At 45.3% G+C, this 26,432-nt stretch overlaps 1 protein-coding gene across 5 annotated transcripts in view; it reads right to left on the bottom strand.

Annotated features, from left to right (window-relative positions):
- Positions 1–26,432, bottom strand: part of SETD2 (SET domain containing 2, histone lysine methyltransferase) — a 91,376-nt gene that overhangs the window by 20,429 nt on the left and 44,515 nt on the right. For 2 of the 5 annotated variants that reach the window (XM_028750083.2, XM_028750086.2), the window contains exons 12-15: positions 25,349–25,477; positions 22,410–23,057; positions 6,991–7,039; positions 3,540–3,708 (exon numbers count right to left, since the gene is read on the bottom strand). In XM_028750083.2, the coding sequence (XP_028605916.2) occupies positions 3,540–3,708; positions 6,991–7,039; positions 22,410–23,057; positions 25,349–25,477 (995 nt within the window). Of the gene's footprint in view, positions 1–3,539; positions 3,709–6,990; positions 7,040–18,549; positions 18,843–22,409; positions 23,058–25,348; positions 25,478–26,432 lie in introns of those variants that run through there. The other 3 variants (XR_003709095.2, XR_003709096.2, XM_028750084.2) reach the window with 3 other exon arrangements.

The raw sequence follows: 26,432 nt of genomic DNA, 5'->3' as shown, positions 1-26,432 counted from the left end.
CACGTTCCTAATGGTCTCCTGGTCTGCCCCGCAGAGGGCCTTAAGGTCCATGAATAATCATAGTTTAGAGGTCCCGGGCCCTAAGGAAGTCAGACTATCCTCCACCAGGGCCAGGGCCTTCTCAGTGATGGCTCCAACCTGGTGGAATGCTCTGTCCCAGGAGACTAGGGCCCTGTGGGATTGAACCTCTTCCGCCAGGCCTGTAAGACAGAGCTATTCCGCCTGGCCTTTAATTTGAATTCAGCCTGGTCTTTTATTTCCCTTCTCTTCCCCCCTCCCCCCTTTTATGAAGATCACCTGCTCTGAAACCCCACAGCTAATTTTCCCCTGGCCTCCTCGCTGGCCCAAGTAGGACTAATTCAGTCAGCTAGCCCTGGGGATTATCTAATGCTTATTAGATGGATTTCCCCTAAATTGATTTCTGAAATTTGAATTTTATTGTTATTCATGTTTTTATACTGTATTTTATGTTGCTTTTACAATTAAGTGTTTTAGATTTGTTGTTAGCCGCCCTGAGCCCGGTTTTTAAACCGGAAGGGCGAGGTATAAATAAATTATTATTATTATTATTATTATTATTATTATTAGCTGCCACTGCTATGATCCCATGGCTATTAGCCTGGGGTAAGTGGGGAAATGCCAGCATGGCATTGTGGCTGGCTGTGAATTCATTATTATTATTATTATTATTATTATTATTATTATTATTATTAAAGTTTGCATACTGCCCTTCATCCGAGGATCTCAGGGCAGTTGGCAGCATAGAATTAGAAGTTAAAAACACAAAATGCATAATAAAAGCAAGAACAAACCAAACCAATAACCCCCTGCCCAACACACACAGCTGAGGATTGGGTCCTTAGGCAAGACTTTAGGTTGTTGGATAAAGCCAAAGGGCCCATGTAGTCTTGCATCATGTTCTTACAGTGGGTGACTTGGTGTCTATGGGAAGCCTGAAAGCAGGAACTGGCATCCTTTGGGAGGAAGAACATCATCATCACCATCATACCTGGCTTTCAGGTGCTGAAATGAAACCAATTGCAGGAACAGGGACCTAGCCACTTTTAACTGCTTTGTTCAGATTCAATTTCACATTCATTTTTAATTGTCTTGTTACCTCCCTAAGCCTTCCGGAGGAGTGGAAAAATGGGAGGGATGGAGGAGATTCTCCCCTAATGCCTTTGCTGCAGCCCAGCCCAGGCAGAGATTCATTTTGCTCCTTGCCCTCTTCATCGCCTCTCCCGCTCTCAACCTGAAAATGGGTTCCCTTTTGCTACCAGCAACGCAAACCAACCATGACCAATGCAAACTCAAACCCCGAACCAAATCGCAGGTTCTTCATTTTCACTTCAACTTGGTGGCAAAACATGCGTTAAGCCAAGGAAAAGCACACGAAATGGTATTATTTGGAAAATGTGGGGACTTTTGTATAGTCGTTGGCTTCTTAAATCAGTTCCACTTGCTTTGCATTTCTGTTCAGGGAAGTTTTTAATGTGTGACATTTTAATGTATTTTTAATCTTTGTTGGAAGCCGCCCAGAGTGGCGGGGGAAACCCAGCCACATGGGCGGGGTACAAATAATAAATTATTATTATTATTTTAAAATGTTGTCTGTTTATATTTCAAAAAGTACGTTGCAGAGACGATGGGACTGCCATAAATATTCTTCTAGGCTTATGGAGACTCAGTAGTAAAAAACAAACAAACCACCAAACTCTTTAAAAAAATATTTTTTTAAAAAAAGAAGGGGGGAGGAGAGAGAGAGAGAGAGATGTTGCTAATGCAAACAATGCAATTAGACATTAAGAAGAATTGGGAGTGGAAGAAAGGATCAAGGATGTGCATAAAAAACGGGATTTTGGACATGTTCAGAATCGGGGACCTGAGCATTGAGAGGTTTTAACAGTAAATTTCTAGGCTTCAACAGTTTGGAAAGACAAGGGTGAAAACAAATGGGGAATGCATGGTGAAATCAAAGCTTTGGAGGAAGGGAATGTGGGTAGGAAAAAGAATTTACAGGGGCCCAGTCTCTTAGAGATCTCCTTGCCCATTCTCATGATTAACAGAACAAGCAGAATAAGTTGTGCTAAATAGGTCAACATCCATTTATAGCCCCAAACCAGTTTTTTTTAAAAAACAAAACAAAAGCTGGGCAAAACAGATTTATTTCCTGTGCAATCAGTGCCCCAAGATTGAGGGAGCCTCAGGTAAATAATATATTCAATGGTGACAAAAAGAATTTAGGATTTGAAAACAAAAAATCAAGATTCCTAACCGAATTGTTAGAAAGCAAAGTAAAATTGTTATCAAAAATGTATGATTTGTTGTTAGAATGGTATACAAAGGATGAAGCGACTAAACAAGTTATGATAAAATGGGCTATTGACTTTGGGTGTAATATTGAATTTGAATCTTGGTCAAAACTGTGGAATGAAAGCTTAAAATCCACTGCTTGTGTGGCCTTAAAAGAGAATGTAATGAAAACGATGTACAGGTGGTATCTGACACCAGTGAAGCTGGCCAAAATATATAGGATTAGGAATAAACTATGTTGGAAATGTAAAGAGAAAGATGGAGATTTTTATCATATGTGGTGTGAATGTGATAAAGTAAAAGCATTTTGGAAACTGATCTATAATGAGCTTAACAAGATGTTCAGATATACCTTCACCCAAAAAACAAGAAGCATTTTTGTTGGGTTTGATGGGAGAAGAAATTGCAAAGATAGATCAAAGACTATTTATGTACGTCACAACGGCGGCAAGAACTTTATTAGCCCAAAGGTGGAAAATACAGGAACTACCAACGATTGAGGAGTGGCAGATGAAGATGATGGAATATGTGGAATTAGCCAAGCTGACAGGCAGAGTCCGGAACCAAGACAACCAAAAATTTCAAAGAGACTGGAGTAAATTTACTGAGTGTATGAGTAATTATTGCAAAAAATGTGAACACACTAGCGGGATTGAAATAAATCCTGCAACGAAAAACTTGAAAACTTTCTAGACCAATGAGATAAAGTGGACTATAAGGGTAAAAAGGTCAGAGGTTGAAGACAGAAAGTGTGATATAAAGATTTGAAAACAAAAAACTGGCTGAAGGGATGGAGGGACGTCACGAGCTCAGTGGAGCAAAGAGGCTTTTTTGGTTTGATATTGATATGTTGGAAATATTGTGTTAAAGAAGAAATTAATAAAAATTATATGGGGGGGGGGGGTTTGAGGGAGCCTCCATGCGGGGTGGAGTTATGAAAAGGCTGACATGTAGAGTTTGAAAAACCACAGTTTGAAAAGCCACATCAGACATCGCTGACCAATGTCTAGAATGGATCTTCAAAGAAGATATTGCACAAAACAATAGATAAGCTTTGTTCATCAAGGCTTGGCTCTTTGTGAGCCATTATTGATAGTCTTTGGAGAAGAAGCACAGATCATCTAATTAAACCTCTCTCTGTTATTATCACTTGATGATTTCAAACCAGGAAGCTCAGAACCCCAGGCCTTTATCTGGAGACGTTTAAAAAGAAGAAAACAACTTGCCTGTCATCTGGTCGTTTGGTGCCTCGTTCATACGCCGACGGGGGTGACAAAGAATCTCTGCGTTTTTTCTTTTCCTTGCTCTGACTTTGCCTTTCGGGGTCCCGTTCTCTGCTCAGGTTTTTTGGGGTAGCGGCTGGGTCTCGGCCTGCTGACTCTCTCCCACGATCTGCTGTCAAAAACAGGCAGAAGTTGTTAGCGTGGCTTATATGTCAACCACCGGAGGCGCAAGATCTGCCCAGAAAAAAGATTTCCTAGATAAGATTTCCTAGCCACTTCAGGAAAGTTATCTGTACAGGGTACGATCCAGCCAAACTTAAGCCATTTTAAGTGCCAATTATTTCAGAATGCTAAACTCTTCTTTGAATGAAATTCGTGCAATACTTAAGTGCGTAACACTGGGTGGATTGTTCCCGTTAGTATTTTAGACCTACAAGAGGTTTTCATTTATTTATTTTTAATAAAGGTAAAGGTGAAGGGACCCCTGACCATTAAGTCCAGTCGTGGCCGACTCTGGGGTTGTGGCGCTCATCTCACTTTACTTACAGCTTCCGGGTCATGTGGCCAGCATGACTAAGCCGCTTCTGGCGAACCAGAGCAGTGCACGGAAACACCGTTTACCTTCCCGCTGGAGTGGTACCTCTTTATCTACTTGCACTTTTGTGCTTTCGAACTGCTAGGTTGGCAGGAGCAGGGACCGAGCAACGGGAGCTCAACCCATTGCAGGGATTCAAACCGCCGGCCTTCTGATCGGCAAGTCCTAGGCTCTGTGGTTTAACCCACAGCGCCACCCGCGTCCTGCAGAATCCTCAGAATACAGTTCTACAAAAACTTTTAAATTCCTGTTTAACTGCTTAAGAAAACGACTGTGGTTCAGACATCATGATAAACCACAGCAAGCCTTGGGCTCACCTCATTCTCTTTTGGTGTAGCCACAAGGGCGTTTGAAGTCTTTTGCTTATGTTCTTGAACAACCTCAGCTTATCGTTTTGTCCATTTGAAGTGGGTTTGTTTCAAACAAACCATAGTTGAGATTTAGAGCAGCTTGTCAAGTAAGGACAAAAGGAGAAGCTGCAGTTAAATCTTTAAAAAGCGTCCAAACGCCTTGCAGCTACATTGAAAAGGAGCAGGAGCATAGGCTTAGCAAGTCTGAGGCTTGCTTCAGCTTGTTTCTCTTATGATAAACCATGGTTTTGAGGTCAATGTGATACTATATAATATTTTGTTTTAACTCAAGTTTGATTCCCAGCCTCCTGCCTCCATTTATGCCGCGAAGCCTCAACTTCTGGGGCAGAACTGACAGATCTGAAGCTGCAATAAACTGGAGGCGCGCTTGCAGTATTTCTGATCTTGGCCAAATTACAGACTATGCAGAAAGTCTCTAAACCTGGGGAATTCAACACTATGCCATTTACTTCTTTGTTCTGTCCCAAATAATCATTTGTAAACTGGTAGCCCTCATGGACCTGTACTCGAAAGTAGAATATTGTTCTCAGTGTGGAGAAGCGAGAAAAGTATGTGCGTGGGAGAGACAGCAACGAAACCCAAGGAGCTCGCAGAGCAATTCTGTGGATGTCAATAATCCAGATGTTGAGAATATTTAGTTCCAAGTAAAGGGGCAAAGGATTGAGCAAGGGTTTTAACAGTCAACACGCTCTTTGTTGGCTTCACCCACAACAGTTTTCTTTATTAAGAGACTGAGTAATGAAATCAGGAAGACCCTGGCGCAAATGTCACCTCCACTGTGAATTCACTACGTGACCTTCGGGCAAGTCATAGCTTTCGTTCCCCTCCCTGACCCCCCTGAATCTGATCTGAAACATGGAGATAGTAATACTGACCTACCATACAGAAGTGAGCCAAAAGAATCACATTAATGTAATTTATATGGAGTGCTTTCAACACCGTCAATCGTAAATCATTATTTAAGTCTCGTCTGTACACCTGAAGGCAAGCTACGTTAGCTCATGTATTTAAATATTTAACAAAATGTATATACCGTTTGATTGTACATAAACCCCTAAATGGATTACAAAATAACCCAAATGTTAAAATTGTCAGTAAAAGACAAAGTTAAAAAGTTTCTTTTTTTAAAAAAAACGATAACCAAGAATTGGCTAAAAACAGGTTAAAACACTTGCCAATTTCTATGTATCTGCATAGGCTTGTCTAAACAAAGATCTTTTTAGGTCCAAAAAAAAAAAAAAGGGTACAGAGAAGATACCTGACTGATGCCGATATATTTTATTTAACAAAATCTATACAATGATTTATGGGATGCGGGTAGCGCTGTGGTGTAAACCACAGAGCCTAGGGCTTGCTGATCAGAAGGTCGGCGGTTCAAATCCCTACGATGGGGTGAGCTCCTGTTGCTCGGTCCCTGCTCCTGCCCACCTAGCAGTTCGAAAGCACGTCAAAGTGCAAGTAGATAAATAGGTACCGCTCCGGTGGGAAGGTAAACGGCATTTCCGTGCGCTGCTCTGGTTTGCCAAAGCGGCTTAGTCATGCTGGCCACATGACCCGGAAGCTGTACGCCGGCTCCCTCGGCCAATAAAGCGAGATAAGCGCTGCAACCCCAGAGTCGTCCACGACTGGACCTAACGGTCAGGCGTACCTTTAGCTTGAATAAGCATTTATATTTAAATGTAGGGAGATCTTGACTTGAAGTAACTCTGAGAAAAGGCAAGTACTTTTTGCTCCTGCTAAGGAACAAGTGCTGATTAACACCAGAGCTTGAATCACGTGCCACCTCTAAGCCTGTCCTCCTCCCAGGTCTCAGGGAAGTCTTCTGTGGTCAAGCAAGGCTATGCTGTTTCAGTAGTGCTGGTGTTGACCTTTAAAGCCCTAAACGGCCTCGGCCCAGTATACCTGAAGGAGCGTCTCCACCCCCATTGTTCTGCCCGGACGTGAGGTCCAGCGCCGAGGGCCTTCTGGCGGTTCCCTCATTGCGAGAAGTGAGGTTACAGGGAACCAGGCAGAGGGCCTTCTCGGTAGTGGCACCCGCCCTGTGGAATGCCCTCCCATCAGATGTCAAAGCGATAAATAACTACCTTAAGACATCTTAAGGCAGCCCTGTTCAGGGAAGTTTTTAATCTGTGATATTTTGCTGTGTCTTTGGTTTCTGTGGAAGCAGCCCAGAGTGGCTGGGGAAACCTAGCCAGATGGGTGGGGTACAAATAATAAATTATTATTATTATTATTATTATTATTATTATTATTATTATTATTATTATTATTGTAGAGCCACAGGAAGAGAGCAACGAAGGAAGAACAAAGGAGCATCCCTATAAAGTCATGCAGCGCTACTGAATCACAGAGTGCTTTTAAGGAAGTTCTACTCCAGAGTCCCAGCGGATTATGCTCTGACGGGGGCTTTCAGTGCAAAGTTTTTGTAATCAATGGCCTTCTTCTCAACCTGATCAATACCCAAAGGAGGGCATCTACGAGTACATACCAGTGGTCTCCTTTTCCGCTTGGCTCTTCTTCGGGATCCTGTACACCTCCTGCAAAAACAAGTCACAGAAACTAAGTCAGGTTCGGCGGCTGACTTGGGCCAAATTCATACGCACAGGGCACATGAAGGAATCACAACTACAGAATCCTGAGCATTTCCTCAAAGAAATTTAAAGACCATGGCTGCATCCTAGTGATCCTTCCAGCCATGGCTTGGGGAAACTGCAAATGAACCAACAGCTTTAGCGGATGCCCCTCCAGCTGCCTCCGCTCTTGCACTATAGTTTGGACATAATGGAAAACCATGGTTTGGATGGCGATTGGCCAGAATTACAGCCCCTATCCTGTATCACAGAAAGAGAGAGGGAGCGGGAAGAAGGAAGAAGCTCAAGGCCATAGCTTGTTCACAATTTTATGACCTTTTGAAGTGCTGCATCTCCCAATGCTTTCCACTGTTGTTCATAATATATTTGTTTCTTGCTTTTAAGTAATAATTTATAATTGTATCGTAATTGGGCTACCTCAGCTTGTAGAGCAAGACTGTGCTTATCCTGTTTTAACTTCAATTTTCTAAGTTCCCTAGCTAGGCATTTTTTGCTATTCTGACATTCCTTATCAAACCAAGCCTGTCTTTTAAACTTTTTGTTTTTTATCACACTAGTTGTGGTCATAAGTGGGCGCATTCGGTTGATTATGTTCTCATAAAGTCTGATGATGTTTCCTGTTTCTCTCAACATTTCCCCCTTTAATAAAGCAAATTCATGGGAATCCAGGATCTGAATCATTTTTTCTTGGACCTGTGCATTCCATTTTAACCTTCTATTTCCAAGTATCAGATATTCCGTTTCATCCAATAATTTAGGAAAGGCAGGAGAAACAAATGATGTCAGAGATAACTCAAGTATTTTTATGACCTATACAGTGGTGCAGACATGGGGGATCCTGAGGGCTACATTCAGTTCTTCCAGAGGTGGGACTAGACGAAAAAGCGAGTGGAGGAACTGAAATTATATCCATGTACAGTAGGCTAGGTTTTACACACACTCATACACCCCTTTCTATCCCCCATCCAGGTGAACAAGAGGCGTAGTTCAAACACGTAATCCAACTAGGAAAAAGCAGAGCTGTGGCCTGGGAAGGGTTCTGGGGGGTCAGATAGGTTGTATTCACCCCCTGGGCCTGAGGTTAAGGATCATCTGATTTCATTAAGAGTTAGGTGAACTGTTGTCAAGGGGATGGAACTGTGCCTATTTGTCACCCAAAGGCACCAGTGATCCTCATCTCAGCTTTTGCAATTAAACCAGAATGCGGCAGCTAGACTGGTGACTGGGAGTGGCTGCCAAGACCATATAACACCGGTCCTGAAAGATCTTCATTGGCTCCCAGTTTCCGGGCACAATTCAAAGTGTTGTTGCTGACCTTTCAAGCCCTAAATGGCCTTGGTCCTGTATACCTGAAGGAGTGTCTCCACCCCTATCATCCAGCCCGGACACTGCGGTCCAGCTCCGAGGGCCTTCTGGCGGTTACCTCCCTGTGAGAAGTGAGGTTACAGGGAACCAGGCAGAGGGCCTTCTCGGTAGTGGAGCCTGCCCTGTGGAATACCCTCCCAGGAGATGTCAAGGCAATAAACAACTATTTTACTTTTAAAAGACAACTGAAGGCGGCCCTGTTTAGGGAACCTTTTAATGTCCGACGCTGTATTGTTTTTAATATTCGGTTGGAAGCTGCCCAGACTGGCTGGGGAAACTCAGCCAGATGAGTGGGGTATAAATAATAAATTATTATTATTATTTGCTTGTTCATGCTGCTGGAACAGGCACCGAGGGTCATTATCATACCTAGATTTGGAAGTGACCAACCTTGTGGGCTCAGCAACTTTCAAGGGCTAAACAGAGGGAACAGCAAATTGCTGTCTGTGTAAGCCCTTTCTTTATACTTATTTTATCCCTATACTCTACCCCCTATGCTCAACAGCAAGGCAGTATAGGGCAGGGTTAAGAACTGGGGGGGGGGGGCGGGAGGGAAGAGAGGGCGCTTGAATGTAACATTAAATTAGTACTGGATTTGTTGTTAGCAGACAGAGGATCATTTGTTGTCCTTTAAAAACCAAAGCGAGCAGGCGGTTGGTCTGAGCCTCAGAGGAAAGGGTTAGAGAGAACAAAGTCAAGAGTCATTAATTGTAAAATTAAAACAGAAAATTAAAGCTCTCCCGAGGGAGGCTAGAAATATGTAATGAAGGCGCCAGGCAAATACTTTTCTCTTTAACCAGGTGTTCGGCTGGGTATACAAATCAAATCAAATAATAAAGCCGAACAATTCTGAATAGAAGGAGGAAATGGGAGATTGCTGGCATTAGCTTGGAGAAAGCGGAATGGAAGACTGCAAGGCTACACAGCACATTGTGCCAACCATTTTAGTTTTGGGATGACTAGTTAGGGCTACATCCTGCTAATCAGCAGCGATCAGTGTGCGTGGCATTTTACAGAGTACAAGAACAGGACCCTGATGCAGGGATTGAAAGGACTTTACAATCTCTAATTTGGTATCTGAAGAAGTTTGCATGCACACGAAAGCTTACACCAAGAACAAACTTAGTCTAAGGTGCTACTGGACTATCTATCTATCTATCTATCTACAGTGGTGCCCCGCAAGACGAATGCCTCGCAAGACGAAAAACCCGCTAGACAAAAGGGTTTTCCGTTTTTGAGTTGCTTCGCAAGACGATTTTCCCTATGGGCTTGCAACGCAAGACGAAAACGTCTTGCGAGTCTTGCAATTTTTTTCCGCTCCCCCCCCTTTTCTAAGCCGCTAAGCCGCTAATAGCCTTTTAGCCGCTAAGCCTTTAATAGCCGCTAAACCGCTAATAGCGCTAATCCGCTAATAGGGTTGCTTCGCAAGACGAAAAAACCGCTAGACGAAGAGACTCGCGGAACGGATTATTTTCGTCTTGCGAGGCACCACTGTATCTATCTATATATATCATAGAATCATAGAGTTGGAAGAGACCACAAGGGCCATCGAGTCCAACCCTCTGCCAAGCAGGAAACACCATCAGAGCACTCCTGACATATGGTTGTCAAGCCTCTGCTTAAAGACCTCCAAAGACGGAGACTCCACCACACTCCTTGGCAGCAAATTCCACTGTCGAACAGCTCTTACTGTCAGGAAGTTCTTCCTAATGTTTAGGTGGAATCTTCTTTCTTGTAGTTTGGATCCATTGCTCCGTGTCCGCTTCTCTGGAGCAGCAGAAAACAACCTTTCTCCCGCCTCTATGTGACATCCTTTTATATATTTGAACATGGCTATCATATCACCCCTTAACCTCCTCTTCTCCAGGCTAAACATGCCCAGCTCCCTATATATTTCGACAAAGAAGAATGTGAACCTATTTCTGTTTCCCTAGAAACAGGTGGTGCCTGCAGATGTTGCTGGACCAGTTCCAGGCAACGGTCCAGGAAGGATGGAGGCTGTACACCAACAACATCTGAAAGCAAACAGGTTCCACATGAACAGATCACAGCCACGTTCTTCCACCAGGGCAGGAAGACACCAGATCTTCCCTGGCTAAGCTGTTGAAGGGCTCAAAACCCAACTTTTGATGGTACCTTCCTTCTTAGAAGATATCAGCTACAGCCCCTCTTGAACAAAGGTGGCTGCAAAGGGGGAGGCCTCTAACAAATCTTCTCTTTCTCGAAGTTTTCTGGTTCAGAATTGCTGCTTCACGCGTTACAGCTGCTTGCCAAGGAATGTGTGGGGTTTTGCTTCTGACACAGCAGCTACTGGGGTGAGTAGAAACGGCTGTCAGGTCTTATTCAGCCAGTGATCTGCCGGTTGGTCACTCATGCCCTAGGACAGGTGTGGAAACCTTTGGTCCTCCAGATGTTTTTGGACTGCAACTACCACTTGCCCCCAAATGGTATGGTCAGGGATGATGGGACTTGTAGTCATGCAATATCTGGCTCCCCATCTATGCGCCAGGAGGTTGTTGAGACAGCGTGGTCAACAGCCCACCCAGTCTAGCATCCTCTTTTCACAGTGGCCAACCAGATACCCATGGAAAGCCTGCAAAAGCGGGACCTCAGCACTCTCCCCACTTGTGATTTCCAGCAACTGGTATACAGATGCATAGTATCTCTAACCATGGAAGAACAGCATAGACTTTATGGCTAGCAGGCACAGATAGAATTGTCAGTCCGCCTTTGAGCCGGTGCCAGTGACTGGGCTCAGTAACTGGTTCTGCCCTGACTGGGCTAGGTGACTGAAGCACTTCCAGAGACCTTCCAGTCCTGGAAAGCAGGTCTCAGTGCACTGGACTCACAACTGTGCACTGCGAGCACCAACCTCAGCAGAGTATAAACAACGCAGAAGCCTGCTGTGAAGCGTAACTTCTTTTATTTCTAATAGCTACAACAAACTAAGGGGACACGGGTGGCGCTGTGGGTTAAACCACAGAGCCTAGGACTTGCTGATCAGAAGGTCGGCGGTTCGAATCCCTGCAACGGGGTGAGCTCCTGTTGCTCGGTCCCTGCTCCTGCCAACCTAGCAGTTTGAAAGCACGTCAAAGTGCAAGTAGATAAATAGGTACCGCTCCGGCGGGAAGGTGAACGGCGTTTCCGTGCGCTGCTCTGGTTCGCCAGAAGCGGCTTAGTCATGCTGGCCACATGACCCAGAAGCTGTACTCTGGCTCCCTCAGCCAATAAAGTGAGATGAGCGCCACAACCCCAGAGTCGGCCACGACTGGACCTAACGGTCAGGGGTCCCTTTACCTTACTACAAACTAAGAACTAAAGAGCTACTGGTTTGCATCAGCTCCCACGCAGCCATCTAATCATTACATTGATAACATACAGACTCCACACAGAGTCAGGCAGGAATGGAAGAAGCGAAGAGCAGTTTCCGCCCCCTCCTTTCTGAAAACATCCTATCAGGAGATTCTCGCATTGGGAGGGGGTGAAAATATCAATGTTCTCCCCCTTTTCATACCAACCATTGCAGAATCTAACACATTTGCTATCTATGTACATACACAGCCATTTGTTCCCTGTTAACAACTTTGGTTAGTGCATCGGCAGGTATTTCTTTCCCTGGCATATAGGACACTTTCACATGAATTTGCCTAGTCCTCTTTTAAAGCCATACAAGTTCCCAGGTGTAAGGAAGGTAAAAGGTAAAGGTAAAGGTACCCCTGCCCGTACGGGCCAATCTTGACAGACTCTGGGGTTGTACGCCCATCTCACTTAAGAGGCCGGGGGCCAGCGCTGTCCGGAGACACTTCCGGGTCACGTGGCCAGCGTGACAAAGCTGCATCTGGCGAGCCAGTGCAGCACACGGAAACGCCGTTTACCTTCCCGCTGGTAAGCGGTCCCTATTTATCTACTTGCACCCGGGGGTGCTTTCGAACTGCTAGGTTGGCAGGAGCTGGGACTGAGCAACGGGAGCTCACCCCGCCACGGGGATTCGAACCGCCGACCTTTTGATCGGCAAGCCCTAGGCGCTGAGGCTTTTACCCACAGCACCCCACGCGTCCCTAGGTGTAAGGAAATCTTCGCCTAAAAAGATATGCCTTGCACAGCGATATATTTATTACCTTTGACCACTTTTATCTGGAGCTAGGGACACGGGTGGCGCTGTGGGTTAAACCACAGAGCCTAGGACTTGCCGACCAGAAGGTCGGCGGTTCGAATCCCCGCGGCGGGGGAGCTCCCGTTGCTCGGTCCCTGCTCCTGCCAACCTAGCAGTTCAAAAGCACGTCAAAGTGCAAGTAGATAAATATGTACCGCTCCGGCGGGAAGGTAAACGGCGTTTCCGTGTGCTGCTCTGGTTCGCCAGAAGCGGCTTAGTCCTGCTGGCCACATGACCCGGAAGCTGTACGCCGGCTCCCTCGGCCAATAAAGCGAGATGAGCGTGCAACCCCAGAGTCGGTCACGACTGGACCTAATGGTCAGGGGTCCCTTTACCTTTACCTGGAGCTAGCAGCCATCACTTCGTAACCGTAGGACTTCACAGTTCATAGAATTGTAAAAGACCACAAGGGTTATCTAGCTCAACCCCTGTAATGCAGGAATCTTTTTGCCCACTGAGGGGCTCAAACGCACAACCGTGAGATTAAGGGTCTCACACTCTACTGTAGTGTTTCCCAACCTTGTGCCTCCAGCTGTTTTTGGACTACAATTCCCATCATCCCTTGCCACTGGTCTTGCTAGTCAGGGATGATGGGAGTTGTAGTTCAAAAACAGCTGGAGGCACAAGGTTGGGAAACACTGCTCTACTGACTGAGCTATCCAGCTGTTGTAACAGGCATGGAAATAGACATCGTCTAACTGGATCTGACCAGATAAATTCATCCAGTCCCACGTGACTCGGAGCGATTTGCCTTCCATCACAGGAACCTGCCTGAACCCTGTGGGGTCACCTTCTTCTGCATCTCTCTCTGTCATCTAAAGTTAGACAAGTGGTGACTGGAAGGAGGGCCTTCGTAGCTGTGGTACTCGGTTTGTTAAATGTGTTTCCCAGAAAGTCTCCCCTCACCTGGCTATAACTCTGATGGGCAATACTGCACAAGACAACTTTATAGGTTCCACCTTGGTTTCGTCAGTTTCACGTTTACATTTAGTTTTTATTTATTTTGACTTGTGCTTTTTAAAGAACTCTTCTTTCCTCGGCTTTTTAAGCAAGCTTTTGGATTATTTGTGCCTCTTCCTATCTGGGGCATTCATCTTCGTTTACTCGATTACAGTTGGTTTAACTAAACTCCAACCTTCCTAAAGAGACACAATATTCCTCTCCCCTTTGACTAATCCCCTTGTTTATTTTTATTTTTTTACCAGTTCCCATTCTAGAAGTTAAATGTCTGTATTAGACTGTCTGGGCAATTTCCACCATTCATGTGTGTGGAATCAGAGATCCTTTCACTTCTGTGTAGGGCCTGATAGACCGGAAGACTTGTTTAGCTTCCCCACCAGACGTTTCATGACGTTTGTTTTACACATCTAGTTGCCATGCAGTATAGAAACTATTTTTTATTTTATTTTTTTGAGAAAAACAAGCCTAAAGCCAACTTGGACTTAATTAATGCCACTTTCCTTCAGCGGTTCTCAACCTGCGGGTCCCCAGATGTTGCTGGACTACAACTCCCATCATCCCTGAGCTCTGGCCTTGCTAGCTAGGGGTGATGGGAGTTGTAGTTCAGCAACGTCTGGGGACCCACAGGTTGAGAAAGGCTGCTTTAGATCCCGGCCTCTTTCTGGGCCATGACTCAAGATGACCTTTACCTGGTCTGAGGATACTTTTAAGCCAGCCATTGTGCCAGGATAGTGGTCAACTGAGTGGAGATGCCTTATAGCAGGATATGCTTTTTCCTCTTGGAATTTCTACCCGCAGTAGTTTCGGGGAAGAGTTTCTTTCAGGATTCCTAAATTTATTTAACACTCTGCACCTTTTCCTGCAATAAGCAATACCATTTTCGATGCAGGCTACTCTTTCATTTCTATAGATTATACACCCAGGGATGGCTGCGCAATAGGCTTCTCATTTGACCACTTTTCAAACCCACTTTCAAAACCCTGCATTTTCAATCGTGCTACCATGTGTATGTCTACTCAGAAGCAAGTCACACTGAGTTTGATGGGCCTTATTCCTACGTAAAATGCACAGACTGCTGCCTAATTCACCAGTACAGTGGTACCTTGGGTTAACAACTTAATTCGTTCTGGAAGTCCGTTCTTAACCTGAAACTGTTCTTAACCTGAAGCACCACTTTAGCTAATGGGGCCTTCTGCTGCTGCCGCAGCACGATTTCTGTTCTCATCCTGAAGCAAAGGTACTATTTCTGAGTTAGCGGAGTCTGTAACCTGAAGCATCTGTAACCTTATGCATATGTAACCCGAGGTACCACTGTATTGGCTTTGTAGCTTCCTGAATTTGCTTCTACATTCCATCTCCCTTTAAATACCCTTTTGCGTTCCTTTGTCAATTTGGGCTTTTAAAAAACCACCACTTGGCTCTATAATTTATGCACGCCTATTCACATTTTCTGCCCAACGACTGCTCAAAGCGCTGCCTCAATCACAGCACTGCCAGCAGCCATTTCAACAATCTTGCCTTGCCCAATCCCCACTCACACACTGCATGTTACACCAAATGTGTAAACTGGAAGGATCAGGCTGTTTATGAGGATGAGCAATGCCACATGTTAACAAGCTCAAAGCAACTCTGGGTTGAGGATTTGTTTGTTAAGATTTTATTTAATGGCCCTTAAAATTCCACTGCGCGTAATATTACACATGCCAATTAAATACTGTTATCTGCTCTGAGCTTTGGGGAACGTGATTAAATCTAAACCAATTAAACAAATGAAAACTGTTGACAGGAAAACCAGTTTACGTTTGTATTTGTAATGCAGACGCGATTACTTTCCTGCTCTGTGTCCTCATCAGAAACAACTTATACCTCCTCACTATAAAGGACAACTACTAGTCAGTTGGGATGCAAGCCAAGGCAACTTGTCTTTATTTTTGGACATAGAAGCATCCACAAAACATTTAACATAACAAAAAAAACCAAGAGGGAAACATTGAACATTTTGGCTTTATACATTAACCTTATTATTTAAATCTGGAGTGACTGCTTAAGAATTATTACAAATAAAAGCAAAGGCTCCAATATAGACTGCCTCCATGTGACCTATGTGGTTAACCTGTTTTCCTAAATTTCTGAGACAAAGCACAGAGAGAGGTCTAAGCAATAAACTCCCTTCTTCTGTCTCACTATTGTTGCCGAAAGGCCAAATAGAAATATATTGCAGTAGAATCGAAGGCTGGGGAAACTGTACCAAGGCTGAAAAAATTACTGTTTGAAAATAAACTTTAAAAACTTAGTACAAAAGGGGGGGGGGGTGGAATCCTTTGGCCACATGGGGAAAATGTCTCCCCACTACCCCTGGGGGAAATGAAAGATTACTCTGCAAAATGAGACGCATCCATAGTGCAGGGTAGGCAAGTGAATTTATAAGTCCTATTTTCTTCCCTATTATTATTTTCTTCCTCCACACCAAACATGCTTAGCGGCCTCCTTCCGACAGCTATGGGGATAGGGGTATATTTAGATTGCCATTAACACAAAGGCAGGGTTTGTGTGTAATTTCATATGCTCTTCATGCTTTCTTCATTCTACTTTCTCCACCACCACACCACCATTCAACTGGTTTGCACCATAAACAACCACAACAAAAGACACCTTATCTTTGGCACAAGCCATACAAAACCTTAGCACACAGGAGCTACAAACTAGTTTTTAGCTTAAAGATAAAACAGAAACTCACAGGGCATGGCTCAATGTTAAAGTAACACACAGGTATGGGGGAAGGAGTTGGAAAACTGCCTTCACTTTTCCATCCTGAAGCATTCCTGGTCTTGGAAAGGCTGCTCAACAGAACAGTCTTTGCATTGTCTTTCAGCCCAAACTACTGCCTTTCTCCCCTATGTATACTTTCCAGTTTCAGATCTGTCTTACAACAGCCACCTAAGAGAGTACGAAGCCGTATAAAAATCCATACGGATTTCTGTAGAAATATGCTAAAAGCTTGCTCCACTAGTCAGTAGACAAGGTAATTGCTTTGTCCCCAACAACAGCAATGAGCTGTTTTGCTATTTAAGCTCTTCCCACTTACACACCTCTCTCATAACATTTTAAAGCAGGCTTCCTCAACCTCGGCCCTCCAGATGTTTTGAGACTACAATTCCCACCATCCCTGACCACTGGTCCTGCTAGCTAGGGATCACGGGAGTTGAAGGCCAAAAACATCTGGAGGGCCGAGGCTGAGAAAGCCTGTTTTAAAGGCTTGAAATTTTGGGGTGCAACACTAGTCAATCTCTGGCTCGTCTAACAAAAGAGTATTGGGCTTTAAAAAAAAAAGAATGAAAAGTTCTTGTAAACTTTTACAAGAACTGGAAGTCGGGAGCCCCTCAAGCTTCCTAAATAAAAGATGAACAAATAACCTGCTTTAAAGACCTTCACCATTTTAACCAGGAAGTGTTAGTATTAAATGGGCCCAGGCCAGTTCAACATGGGCTGGTGGGACAAATTCCATGGCATAAGAATTTAGCATTTAGGTCTGCCAGAGAGTCCCGAAATGGGGCCCATGCCTTAAACACTTTTTGCCACACATGTTCAAAAGATTATAATGCTAACATGCAGCAACCTGCCCATAAAGCAGTTTAACAGCTCCAGATTTGCCCTCCCTGCCGTGCCTTTAATGTATCTTAAGAGCAAATAGCTTGACCTGGGATAGCTATGACTACAACCATAACCTAGGCTCTTCCCTTTTTCTCAAGCATCACTGTGCAGCCCCCCGTGTGGAAAGCCGGCACAGCCAACGGCTGCGAGGAGTTGCCATATCGGCCAACTGAAAGCAACTAAGTGGAGGAAGGGAATGGGAAGGGTGCGCAGTAAATGGACCAAAATGGGGGCAGAGAGAGCCAATTACTGCCTATGAAACCATTTTTTACAAAGAAACCTATAATCCCTAAGCCGTTACCAGACCAGGAACACAACCGGCACGTCTGAAGCAAAGCCTAAATCCCATATATGACTAAGGAGGACTAAAACGCCACTTCTGTGTTTCTAGTTCAAAGAGTAAAAAGAAAAGAGAGAGACCTTGAAATGCCCCCCAAAATGGCTACCCCTTGAGGAAATTCTAATTTCCAGGTTGCTGTTAACTCTGATCTCTTCCTAAAGCATCCCTAATACCTGCATGAGTAACTGAGTGACTGCGAGGGTACCACCCTGCTATGCACGCACAGCACAAAACTAGCCTCGAGGAAACAGGCTGAACTAATCCAGGGCCAGCCTTACTCCGGCCACAGTGATGTACTTCCAAATTCCCGCCAGAAAATAAGAACCAGAGCCGCTAACCGCCTAATTACCACGCTACTACCTACAGACTGATTAAATTGGTCCTCGTGCTGAGTTGAAAGCATAATTTCCCGGTCCGTCAAATTATTCCAGTGAAAGGGGTGAGCACCTCACGCGGTTTGTGGCCACAGATGCCCACCGGCAGCTTTGTCATTCAAATCCAGAGGGTTGGACAGCAATGGAACCATTATCCATCATACCTTAAGAGATGTTGTGATTCCCTCCCCGACAATGCCTCAAAGTTTCATCAGTCCTTCCTGGGGCAACTTACCTGTTTTCCTCCTATGCCCAAACGCCCATGGCAGGTCTCCATGCGAGCTAAACGAAGCGCTATGCTGTTTTTTAGCCATTTCCTGTGGCGTGGCTATCCCAGTTCGGAGCACATTTTCAGCACAGGGAGACACATGCACCATTTCCGAAGTCGGTAGGAAACGCTTGCAGAAACCCGTGCTGAAAACGTACCCGGTCTGGGGTTTTGTGTGTGTGTGTGTTGCGTGTGGCTGCAGTGGGTTGTGTGCTGCCTTTTGCTGGTGTTCATCCTGGAATTCAAGCCCATGAAGGCCTTGAATGCTCAAAAGCCGCAGCAGCTGTCTTTTGTGCGAAGAGGTATATATAGATATATATAGAGATATAAAAAAGAATAGCTCACTCGATCCTTCCCCGCCAGGAATAGGGGGATTCTCCCAGAGCGACATCCATTGCCGGCAATGGACGCACCAAAATTACGTCGGCATCAATGAGTTAGCCACCTCTGTCCTCTCTTTTTCCACCTATTATATTTCTCATGCATCATCCAGCTTCCCAACCATCTTCCTGCTTTCTTCACAGTACGCACGCTACGTTCTCTCCTTTCTTCAGGGCGGAGTTGAAAATGGAGTTGAGAAAAGGAGACTCATGGTCAGCTGGGGATGATGTTAACAAGCTCCTGGCTGCCCTGAGAAGCTGGATGGAAATGGTTGAAATTACTACAAAGGGGTCAGCATCAAGAGGTCGGGAAGGACATAGCTTTAGGTTACAAGCTTTCCACACCCTCCCGCCCAATCAGTCTACGCTACATAGATGACCAGCACTCCAGACTAATATTACGGGGTTGGAAGACGCTAAAGCAACCAGCATCCATCGGTTTTGGCATGGAACGTGGACAAATGGGCTCCGTGTTTATCTCAGAGACAACAGGTCCCAAATGTTTTCTTGCATCAGGTAAAAAAAACTATGCTGTTTACAGGCATCTCTTCCGAGCATAAATGCGCTGGAGGTTTTTAAAAAAGCAGTTAATGTCAGACAGAATCAGCTAACTCTTAGCGCAATCGTAATGCAGTGCAGGACAGATTAAATTCAGCGTTGTCATACAGCAGCTCTCAAACACAGGAATCTAAAAAGGAGGACTATTGTTTTTGATGGATGGGTGGAAGGAAGGGGCTTGGTTTAGGCTATAGGGATGCTACTGCACTGAGCACGAGATCAGAATCTATGTCCGCTAGATCAATATATGTAATACTGACAGCAATATTTTAAACCATGTATTGACCTTCTCAATATCATGTGATGTGATCTGCAACAGAAAGGGCTTAAAAATCCAAAACAGTGACTTTTGATGGATAATGATTCCATAGCTGACCACAGATGTGAGCAAACTGCTCTTGAGTCGGGGCTATCCCAAAAGGGGAGAGGGAGAGTAGAAAGATAACTTAGCAAGAAAATTATGATTTCATGCTAACCCCACCATGAATCTTCACAAGATGACGTATCTAAGACACAACTGAACAACAATTAGGTTTTTTATTTGTTTAGGTTTTTTTTTTTTACAACTAATTTGTATTTTCTTTTCAATCCTCAGCACCAGGGCATAGACTGACAAGTAGGTATGGGGGATTAAAATCAAACACAAAGCCCCAAATCTAGACAAATGAAGGAGTTGCTGATATGAACATTATTCTACTTGATGTGAGAAGGGAGTGGCTACATACTCACAATGACCTCTCCCTGCATAAAAGTGGCAGGCACTGGGTTCATATATGCCCAGGAGCTCCATGAAGTGGTTGAATGATACTCTGGGATTTCGATCTAGGCATGGGAAGCAGATCTGGGGAGCTCCTGGGTACATGGAAACCAGTATTGCACTAAGGCTGCATACACTTAAAGCACATTTTCCCCTCAAAGGATCAGTGGAACCCCTGGCACAACTACAATTCCCAGCACCCTTTTAAAATACAGTCGCCAGGATCCTTTGGGGAGGTAAAATGTGTTTTAAATGTATGGCGTGTGCAGCCTGTCTTCAAATCTCCATCCTGGGGACAGAGCAGAACAAGGTGCAAGCAAGCCCAAGGCCTGCTCCCTTTTCTGGGTAGAGAAAAAGATTCTCAGAGGCAAAGCCTAAGCCCATTCAAGATGCAATATATACTGGGCATACTCTAGGCAGAAAGAACAAGTGGCACAAACTTATTTTTACGCAGACGACACTTGACAGCCTGGCATATATTATTAATTATCCATCTTGTTGTTAGTTCTCTCATTACACTGAAAGAATCAAGTTTTTATTTTTTTTAATCCCACGCTCATCTTGCAAATACAGGTCAAGTTCTTCAGAGAATCAGGGCTATTATCTTTTTTTTAAAAGCACCTTACTTTGTACAAAACCCCCCTCTCCTGACCTATCTGTATCAACACACACACACACACACACACGGACCAAGTATCGTAAAATGCTCCTGAAGGACACAGAGGAAATGGCATGATTTATTGCATCTACCGCACTTCAAAAATAATCATTTGAGCAAATCTCCAGATGGAATCATGCCCGATTTTAGAAGTGGGCCGATCTTAAGTTGTGTGAATCCTGCTTAGTATTTTTCTTAGGAATTCCAACAAGGCAAAGGTTTAGGAAAAGGATGCTGGCCTATCCTGCCTGGTCTCTGGATTCCAATGTAACTCAGCCAGATGGGTGGGGTATAAATAATAAATTATTATTATTAATTATTATAATTTGTCTTTCTCAGCCCTAAGTACCACTGAATCTACCCACACATATCCTTGTAAAGGTAAAGGTACCTCTGCCCATACGGGCCAGTCTTGACAGACTCTGGGGTTGTGTGCCCATCTCACTTAAGAGGCCAGGGGCCAGCGCTGTCCGGAGACACTTCCGGGTCACGTGGCCAGCGTGACAAAGCTGCATCTGGCGAGCCAGCGCAGCACACGGAAACGCCGTTTACCTTCCCGCCAGTAAGCGGTCCCTATTTATCTACTTGCACCTGGAGGTGCTTTCGAACTGCTAGGTTGGCAGGCGCTGGGACCGAGCAACGGGAGCGCACCCCGCTGCGGGGATTCGAACCGCCGACCTTTCGATCGGCAAGCCCTAGGCGCTGAGGCTTTTACCCACAGCGCCACCCAAGTCCCTACGTATCCTTGTAGGAAGAACAAAAGAGCTAATAAGACTGTCCACTGATAAAGAAGAGAGGGGATAACTGGAGAAATTGCTACTCTGCTTCTGTTTTCTTACGTGGTAGCTAATCTAGCCAAACGAAGAGTAGTACCTACTGGCGGTTTGAATCTTTTGGCATCTCAGAGACCACAGGTACAAAGAGGTCTCACTGTGGCCTGCAACCCCCACTATCCTTCCTCCCACCAGGCTAATAAAAAAAGGCAGCAAAACATCACACAAAACTCTTCAGTAGCATGCCTGTTTCCAGGCTAACTATTCTTGCAAAAAAAAGCACAACAGGATAGCAGCATTTCTCAAAGGTTTCACAGCAGACAGCCTATGTTTTTCGGAACAGGTGATAATTCACTTTTCTGCCAAACAGATTCAAATCACTGTTACATATTATTGTGACTTAGCATTTTTAGCAGAAAAATTTGTTGACTGTTTCATTCATTAACAGCTAGTTGCACTGGTCTGTAAAACTAGTGAGGGCACATCAGGAAATTTTGGGTCAAAGACACCAATACTAAATTAGTGGAAGAAATGCTCTCTTTGCAAAGTTGAAGTATATCTGTTTTGCTAACCATCTAATTAACTGCCAGGTAACGAAGTGTAGGCAGTTTTGCTTCAAAAGGAAAAACAGAATACTTATGTTAAGCTTTTGGTCAAATCATTTTCTAATGGGAGGTATTTCCCCTAGTTTGTCATGTGAACAACAAATCCCGCCACCCTTTCCAATCCAAATTTTACCAAGCAGGGCCCATAGATGCAACTTTTGTGAATAGAGGATACAAACTGCATAATTAATCCATTTCCCAGTCTTCACAGTTTGCTGATCATTCAACACTACCGGCTAATAGGGTGGGTGTGAGGAGAAAAGGTCACAATTATGCTTATAAGGTTTTCTCTACAAGCATTAAAAAAAAAAGTTTTAGCCTGGCCCATTTGGATTTCCCGCTAAAAGAAAAAAAGGAAATCTGCAGCCGTTCAGAATACACACACACTTTGCACAAGAGAAACAAGTCAACTGTGAGAAACCTCCATTACCTCTAAATGATTAAAAAGCATCTGCTACAGAGAAGCCAACTTACTTTTAGGTCTTTCCAGCAATCTAGAAGCTTGGTCGCCAAATCACTTGCATCTATTATCTTATCGGTCTGTTCTTGACTCCTCTCGCTCTCCACATCTGACACGCCCTCCTCTTCATCTTGAGAGGGTGTTTCTGCAGCCACAGATTCCTCCAGCTTTGCAGCGGAGGTCTCCTTCATCTCTGTCTCGGGCTCCACATCCTGCTCGGCAGCTTGAGATTTGCTGGTGTCTGCTGAGACCTCGGCGGCAGCATCCTTCCCAGGTTCCTGCTGGGGCGGCTGTTCCTCTGCCGTCTCTGTTGGGACACTGTCTGGATGCTCAAGGTCCTCCTTGCCCTCCTTCATCTCAATCTCGCTGGTCGTATCGGAGATGGCGCTGTCCATGCTGTTCTCACTTATGATCTTGAGCTTCCGGAAAGAAAGCTTCTTGGGCGTGTCCGTGTCCCCCTCCACGCTGGGCTTAGCGGAAGGATCGGGCGTGTTGAGTGGAGTATGAGCCCGAGATGTGTTCTCACTCGAATAACCATCTCCCTCGCTGAGATGTGGAATAGCGGATTTAGTCTGCGCCCAGCGCTGGATAATGGGAAGCACTTTGCTCTCCTCCAACATGTTTTTATTGGGAATAGGCAAAAGCTCCAAAGTCTTCATAATCTGATCACAGAACATGAAAGGAGAATTGTAAACTTTCAGGAATGGTCGGTTTGATTGAAGTTAGATTTGGCGACAGAAGTACTGTTTTGGGGGGGGGGGACAGGGGGCGGGTAGCTGTGGGGGACTCCCTGGTCCTGAATGGGGTAACTGTGCCCCTGAAGGACCAGGTGCGCAGCCTGGGAGTCATTTCGGACTCACAGCTGTCCATGGAAGCACAGGTCCATTCTGTGTCCAGGGCAGCTGTGTACCAGCTCCATCTGGTACACAGGCTGAGACCCTACCTGCCCGCGGACCGTCTGGCCAGAGTGGTGCATGCTCTAGTTATCTCCTGCTTGGACTACTGCAATGGGGCTACCTTTGAAGGTGATCCAGAAACTGCAATTAATCCAGAATGCGGCAGCAAGACTGGTGACTGGGAGTGGCCGCCGGGACCACATAACACTGGTCCTGAGAGATCTGCATTGGCTTCCAGTACGTTTCCGAGCACAATTCAAAGTGTTGGTGCTGACCTTGAAAGCCCTAAATGGCCTCGGTCCTGTATACCTGAAGGAGCATCTCCACCCCCATCATTCAGCCCGGACACTGAGATCCAGCACCGAGGGCCTTCTGGCGGTTCCCTCATTGCAAGAAGTGAGGTTACAGGGAACCAGACAGAGGGCCTTCTCGGTAGTGGCGCCCGTCCTGTGGAACACCCTCCCTTCAGATGTGAAGGAAATAAGCAGCTATCTTATCTTTAAAATACATCTGAAGGCAGCCCTGTTTAGGGAAGTTTTTAATATTTAATGCTGTATTGTTTTTACCACTTGATTGGAAGCCGCCCAATTATTATTATTATTATGCTCTGCCGACACACTAACTGGGGCTCTATTTAGACTATCCTCCACCTTTGAAGGTTCATGAACAAGCTCCATGGTCAAGTGTCCCCCTCGTTCCCTCTTCCATTTTCTTCTTAGCATTAACCATAATTTACTGTGATGTCCGAATCAGCATAGAACAGCTAACATGTGCCCTTCAAACCAGAAGTCCATTTCAAAGTTGTTTCAGATGTTGGTTTGCAGGGGGAAAGTGCACAAGCCATTATTTGCAGATTTGAATACCATAGCAAATTATGGTTACTGCTAAAAAGGAAAAGGAAGGGAAAGCCATGATTAAACGGGGGGACAGGGGGAGTGCATGATTCCGCAGCTTGTTCCCAATCCTCAAAACCATGGTTTGAAGAAAGTCTGAACTGAACCAGAGTGCCCCTTAAGCAGATGTAGCCTGAAATTTCTGACAACAAATCAGAAAAATAAAATCCCTTTTGGAGGGAAAAAGGTTAATTAAATGTCAATGAGCAATTATACAATGCTAGGCATGACTTGAGTAGGTCACATACACAAGAACCAAAATATCTAACAATGTGAGGATATAAGCAGATCCAGATGGAGGCCTGACCTCTGAAATGACCTCTCTAATTTGGCACTGTTTACATGCCAGATAGAAGGGACGCAGGTGGCGCTGTGGGTTAAACCACTGAGCCTAGGACTTGCCGATCAGAAGGTCGGCGGTTTGAATCCCCGTGACAGGGTGAGCTCCCGTTGCTCGGTCCCTGCTCCTGCCAACCTAGCAGTTCAAAAGCACGTCCAAGTGAACGTAGATAAATAGGTGGGAAGGTAAACGGCATTTCCATGCGCTGCTCTGGTTCGCCAGAAGCGGCTTAGTCCTGCTAGCCACATGACCCGGAAGCTGTACGCCGGCTCCCTTGGCCAATAAAGCAAGATGAGCGCCGCAACCCCAGAGTCAGTCACGACTGGACCTAACGGTCAGGGGTCCCTTTACCTTTTTTACATGCCAGATACACACTACAGCAATTGCTCGAGTCTCTTCCAAATAAAAGCACAACCACAGATGTGCATTCAAAAATCCAGGCTCTGAACTGTGGAAATACACCTCTGCACTGGGAACTATAATGATAGTTTACTTGCACAATCTATATAGCATCCAGTTTTATTCTCCCCCCCACCCAATTGTTTTGCTAGTGAGTGGTACGGTAGAGAGCAATAGGCAGGGTCACAGATGTTGGGAATAATTAGCCAGAAGCAGAACCGAGAATGGAAAATAGCTTCCGAATCTCCACCCCACACTGACCACAAGATTCTTAGAACGGCGAATGATTTCCTCACAAATTGGCTTGAATGGGAGAAGCCATAAAGAAACCAGCGACAAGGAACTAAAGTTAGAAGCCTGACTTAACTCTTGCGCAGCTATTTTTGAAAACGCAGCAACACAGAAATCCCAGGGCAGCCACTGACCTCTATCTGGAGTTTCAAGTTGTTGGCTATGTTTCCCCTGCCATCACCAAGCTCTGCCATCCAAATCCAGAGAAGGGACAATCCATGGCATTCTAAGAACGTCTTCAGGCAGGCCTGGGAGTGAGTATTCTGTGAAGAGAAAGAAGGGGAGCAGGGAGAGAGAATGACCAAGAGACCACATAGCCACGTTTTCACAGTTGCTGCAAACCAGCAAAACTAAAGCAGACAACTACCCAACAAAGCAAAAGAAAAAAAGAATACACACACACAGACACACACACGCGGCAAGGATGGAGCTACCAGAAGGATGCTGCACATAGCTGTCAACTTACGGATTTGAAAATAAGGGACCAGCAGTCTTGGAAATAAGGGATCAGCAGCCAAAATAAGGGATTTTCAGGGCACAGGTATGTTCGACTTCTGAGCCCCTTCAAGCCAAAGGCAGAAAGCCCAGCCAGCAGCCAAACGAAGCCTCAAGCGGTGGTTCCCACAGCGCAGCAACCCGGCAAAGGGGATGCAGCAAGGAAAACCACCGTCACCTCTCCGCTGGGAAGCGCTGAGCAAAGGCGAGTCCCCAGGCAACGCGGCCAATTTGATCGGCACAAGGCATGCAAGCTCCACCCCCCAGTCGTTCTTAGACTCCTTATTGGGTGAGCAACGCAGCCAAGCAACACAGTTGGAGCCTCCTTCCTCCCTGGCCGGCACGGAGGGACAGAGAGGAGCTGCTTCCTTTGAAACCCGGGGAATTTAAGGGACATCATCAATAAGGGACAGCAGCGGGACACGGCGCTGGGATAAGGGACTGTCCCGCCAAATACGGGGCGGTTGACAGCTATGATGCTGCACCCAGTATGGCTTGCAAGCTCCTGATAATGGTCATCTGGCTGGCCACTGTGAGAACAGGATAATGGACTAGAATGGCCACTGGCCCAATTCATCAGCCAGACTCCTCTGATGTTCTCATGCTAAAGTCAAAAGTCCACCATCATCGGGCAGAACTGCTTCACACCAAGCAACAAACATGTCCATGGTCTGAAGAGCTAAGAATTATTCCGATATAGTTTTCGTGACTTAGATCTGGGAG

Source organism: Podarcis muralis, chromosome 12 (genome assembly GCF_964188315.1).
Source record: "Podarcis muralis chromosome 12, rPodMur119.hap1.1, whole genome shotgun sequence".
NCBI classification, from domain to species: domain Eukaryota; kingdom Metazoa; phylum Chordata; class Lepidosauria; order Squamata; family Lacertidae; genus Podarcis; species Podarcis muralis.
The sequence above is the reverse complement of the archived record's forward strand: the minus strand, read 5'-3'. Positions and strand labels throughout refer to the sequence as shown.